The sequence below is a fragment of the Alligator sinensis genome, unplaced genomic scaffold (assembly GCF_000455745.1).
Source record: "Alligator sinensis unplaced genomic scaffold, ASM45574v1 scaffold1488_1, whole genome shotgun sequence".
Lineage (NCBI taxonomy): Eukaryota > Metazoa > Chordata > Crocodylia > Alligatoridae > Alligator > Alligator sinensis.
Genome location: NW_005843097.1, coordinates 257,325 through 261,597, shown reverse-complemented (window position 1 = coordinate 261,597; position 4,273 = coordinate 257,325). Strand labels below are relative to the sequence as shown.

The window sequence follows — 4,273 nt, the reverse complement described above, 5'->3', positions numbered from 1 at the left end:
CCCCCCCGGTCCCACCCAGGACCCAGGTGTCCATACACCCAGCACCCCGCAGAGGATGCAGGCGTCCCTCCCCAATCAGACACATCAATGAGCAGACACTGCTTGCATTTATTTTCACCCCAGTGCGGGGGTAGGGGGGCGCAGGGAGCCAGACACCTGGGTTCCCTGAGGGGAGGGGGCTGAGGGTGGGAGCAGAGGGGGCCCAGATGCCTGGGTCCCATCCAGGCCCTCACTCCCGGGCCAGGCAAGTGGTAGCTGCCCCGTCAATGGCCCACACATGCCAGCCATCACGTGCCGTCACGTCCACGGCGCCCAGGTGCTCATACAGCCCTGGTGCTGCCCGGCCCCCGCGGGGCCACAGGAACCGCAGCTCGGGGCACCCATGCACCATGGCCACCTGGGGGCAGAGCAATGCCCATCACACCCGACCCAGGGCACCCAGCTCTGGGGTGTCAGGGATCAGTGTAACACAGCTGGATGCACCGAGCTCTGGGGTGTGCCCTGTATGAATGTAACAGGCCCAGATGTACCCAGCACTGGGGTGTGTCACACCCGAGTGTAATGGGGCCCGGATGTGCTCAGCTCTGACATGTGTCGCAGCTGGACGTAACAGAGCTGGATGCGCCCAGCTCTGGGGGCCTGGGCTCAGTGGAACAGGCCCGGATGCACCCAGCTCTGGGGTGGATAGAACAAAGACACAGCCCCCCCATCCCCATCCTGGGCCTTACCTTGGCCAGTGCCTGCATCAAGCTGGTGCCAATGCCTCGTCCTGGGGAAGACAGGGATGGACCTGAGACCTCTGGTTTGGTGGGGGGTGTTCTCTGGGGCCATGATGCAGCCACCTCTGGGGTGTGGCACGGCCAAGTGTAACAAAGACCCTCCTTCCTTTGCCATCACTGCCACCCCACTCCCAGAGAACCCAGGCATCTGGGTGCTCAGCTCCGCCCGTTCTCCCCAACAGGATCCCCCCTCCTCTGTTAGAACCCAGGCATTTAGGGAAGTCCCAGCTGGGGAGGCAGCCAGCTCTGGGGTGGATCCTGGCTGAGTTTAACAGGGACCTACAGCTGAGATGCAGCCAGCTCAGGGGAGGGGTGCACAACAGATGCCTCTTCTGCCCCCCTTCCCAGCCTGGGGGACCCTGCCAAACCCTCCAACTGCCCCCCCTAGTCTCCCTCTGGACCCCTCCTACCTCGGAACTGGGGCATGACATACAGGTCCTCCCCAAACAGCACCTTCCCTCCCCATGTGCAGTAGCTGAAGTAGTGGAACTGGTACCCAACCAGCGGGGGGCCTGTGGGAAGCAAGGAGTAAATGATGCGCCCACATCTGGGGTGTGTCACAACTGGGTGTAACAGGCCCAGATGCACCTGGCTCTGGGGGCCAGACTCAGTGGGGGCCTGGATGCACCCAGCTCTGAAGGGGCTGGGCCAGGTGTAACAATGCCTGGATGCGCCCAGCTCTGGGGCCTGGGCTGGGTGTAACAAGGCCAGATGCGCCCAGCTCTGGGGGGGCGGGCTGAGTGTAACAGGCCTGGATACACCCAGCTCTGGGGGGCTGGGCTGGTTGTAATGATGCCCAGATGCACCCCGCTCTGCAGGGCAGGGCTGGGCTGGGTGTAACAGACCCAGATGTGCCCAGCTCTAGCGGGCCAGGCTGGGTGTAACAAGGCCCAGATGTGACCAGCTCTGGGGGGACTCTCACCATCCTGGCTCATGGGGGGCCGCTCAGCAACGAGGATCCCAAATTTGGGTTGTGGCCTGAACCCATCAGCCTCCAGTTCTGCAGGGGTGGAAAGGGGGGAATCAGAGTAGGTCAGGAGGGGCCTGGACACCTGGGCTCTGCCCCCACCCCACTCTCATCCCCCAAACCCCACTCCCCTCCCAGAGAACCCAGGCATCCGGGCTCCCGCCCCCCACCCCTGTGCTCACCTTCTGGGGTAGTTGTCACCTGGTCCAAGGCCTTGTGGCAGGCAGCTGCCTCCTAGAAGAGACCCCTGAGCTTGTTATGCTCAGCTGGGCCCCACCCCAGAGGCAGCCACAGCAGGCTTCTGTGGAAGGGAGGGGGGAAAGCAGGTGGAGGGGTGGGAGTCCGGACACCTGGGTTCTCTCTCCCTCACCCGAATGAGCCGCATGACCTCCTTGAGGTCCCGGGGGCCGCAGGCCCGGATGAGGCAGCTCATGGCTCGGGTGATACCTCTGCCAGACCCCTCCCCTCCCCTCCTGCCCCTTTAAGAGTTGGGGCCCCATCCCATTGGATAATCAGTGGGGTAGGCCCCACCCCGTCACACTGGAAGGGGTCAGCGGAGGGCACCAGACAGGAGGGATCCTACTGCTAACACCAATACAGACACCCCCTGCCCTGCCCCCAGCCCAGAGAACCCAGGCGTTTGGGGCAGTGGGGGTGTCCTGGGTCACTGGCTTTGCCCCCCTGCCCCAGTCATGTGCGGGGTGAAGTCCAGCCTGTGGGGTAACCATTAACCTGGATGCCTGGGTTCCTTGAGGCATGGGGCGGGCTGTGGGGGCCCAGATGCCTGGGTTCTCTGGGAGGGGAGTGGGAGGGCTGGGGGTGAGAGCAGGGCTGGGAGCCTGGACACCTGAGTTCTCCCCCATAAGGCCTAGAAAGGTCAGGGCCTGACCCAGAGATGAGAACCCAGGCATCCGGGCTCTGCTCCCCACACAAGGGACCTCGACCCCCTCAGGCCTGGCACCATGGATCCCCATTGATGGTTGCAGTGGGATCCCACCTCTGGCTGGTGCACTCTGCTGGCTGCTCCCCCTTGCCCCGCCCACAGTATGATGTCACCAGCACTCCCCCATTCTTTAAAGGGCCAGGAACTCAGGGGGGTGAGGCCGGACGGAGGTGACACTGGAGCCATGAGCTGCCTCATCCGTCCCTGCAGCACCCGGGACCTCAAGAAGGTCATGAGACTCGTATGGGTGAGGGGAGAGAACCTGGGCTCCTAGACCCCCTGCTCTCACCCCCCAGCCCTGCCTTCTTCCCAGGGAACCCAGATTCCCCCAGACCCCCAACCCAGGGGACTCAGGCATCCAGGCTCCAAAACCCCCCACCCTAGGGAATCCAGGCATCTGGGCTTCCAGCCCCCACCCCTGCACCCCGTGGGATCCAAGCATCTCGCACCCTGCCCTCAGGGAACCCAGGTGTCTTCCCCACAGGGGACCCAGATGCACAGGCTCCACTCCCCAGGGAACCCAGGCATCCAAGCTCCCAGCCCCCCACCACGCCAAGGGACCCAGGCATCTGGGCTCCCAGTGCACCCCCCCTACCAGGGCACCCAGGCATCAGGGTTCCCCATCCCCCACCCACCACCCCAGGGAGCCCAGGCCTCTGGCTCCCACCCCTCTCCCAGGGGACCCAGGCATCTGGGCTCCCAAAAACCCCACCCAAGGGAACCCAGGCACCCTGGCTCCCAGGCCCCCCTGCCCTGGGACCTAGGTGTCCAGGCTCAGCGCTGTCCCTGCAGGAAATCGCGGGGATCTACAAGGTGCCCCCAGGGGAAGTGAAGACCAGCGAGGAGGGTGAGAGGGGGTGGGGATTGTCCCTGGGGGTGGGGCCAGAGGGACACACAGGAGGAGGGATCATAGGGGCGGGGCCAGGGGCTGGGGCTGTTGGGGTCCCAAAGGGGTGGAGTTTATGGGGAAGGAAGAGCAGGCCCTGGGACAGTTTATGCTGAAGAGGGAGGGGCCTATTGAGGAAGGGGCAGAGCTAGGGGGCTGGAAGGGGTGGGGCTTAGCCCTCCCAGCCCCACCCCCTGCTGACATCACCCCCCGCCCCTCCAGCATTGACCCAGGCTGGGTTTGGGGACCCGCCGCTGTTTGAGTGCTTCGTGGCCCAGTTGCCCCCAGGGCAGACAACACCTGAGGGTGAGCATGAGTGTGGGCGTGGGAGAGTGGGCATGTGGGGGGCTGGGTCTGACCCCTCTGACCCCGCCCAGGTCACTCCATCGTGGGCTATGTGCTGTCCAGCTACACGTACAGCACCTGGCGTGGCCGGAGCCTCTACATAGATAACCTTTACGTGCAGCCACCCTACCGAGGTAGGACTCAGGTGTCCGGGCCCCAGCATCCCGCTCTCACCCCCTACCACCAAAGGACCCAGGCGTCCGGACCCGGACACTCTGTTCTCACCCCGCAGACCCAAAGGACCCAGGCATCTGGGCTCCGGTGCCCCACTTTTACCCCCCACCCCCAAAGGACCCAGGCATCTGGGCCCTGGTACCCCGCTCTCACCCCCACCCCGAAAGGACCCAGCCATC

The 4,273-nt window shown here is 64.7% G+C and overlaps 2 protein-coding genes across 2 annotated transcripts in view; one reads left to right on the top strand and one right to left on the bottom strand.

Moving 5' to 3' along the window:
* Positions 1 to 2,737, bottom strand: part of LOC102388306 (diamine acetyltransferase 2-like) — a 4,264-nt gene extending 1,527 nt beyond the window's left edge. The window contains exons 1-5 of the mRNA XM_025193749.1: positions 2,117 to 2,737; positions 1,929 to 1,980; positions 1,702 to 1,779; positions 1,190 to 1,291; positions 729 to 769 (exon numbers count right to left, since the gene is read on the bottom strand). Coding sequence (XP_025049534.1) covers positions 729 to 769; positions 1,190 to 1,291; positions 1,702 to 1,779; positions 1,929 to 1,980; positions 2,117 to 2,179 — 336 coding nt within the window. The 5' untranslated portion in view covers positions 2,180 to 2,737. The remainder of the gene's footprint in view (positions 1 to 728; positions 770 to 1,189; positions 1,292 to 1,701; positions 1,780 to 1,928; positions 1,981 to 2,116) is intronic.
* Positions 2,738 to 2,824: 87 nt separating this feature from the next.
* LOC112548333 (diamine acetyltransferase 2-like) overlaps positions 2,825 to 4,273 on the top strand; it is a 1,902-nt gene continuing 453 nt past the window's right edge. The window contains exons 1-5 of the mRNA XM_025193742.1: positions 2,825 to 2,936; positions 3,482 to 3,536; positions 3,798 to 3,881; positions 3,953 to 4,054; positions 4,153 to 4,267. Coding sequence (XP_025049527.1) covers positions 2,874 to 2,936; positions 3,482 to 3,536; positions 3,798 to 3,881; positions 3,953 to 4,054; positions 4,153 to 4,267 — 419 coding nt within the window. The 5' untranslated portion in view covers positions 2,825 to 2,873. The remainder of the gene's footprint in view (positions 2,937 to 3,481; positions 3,537 to 3,797; positions 3,882 to 3,952; positions 4,055 to 4,152; positions 4,268 to 4,273) is intronic.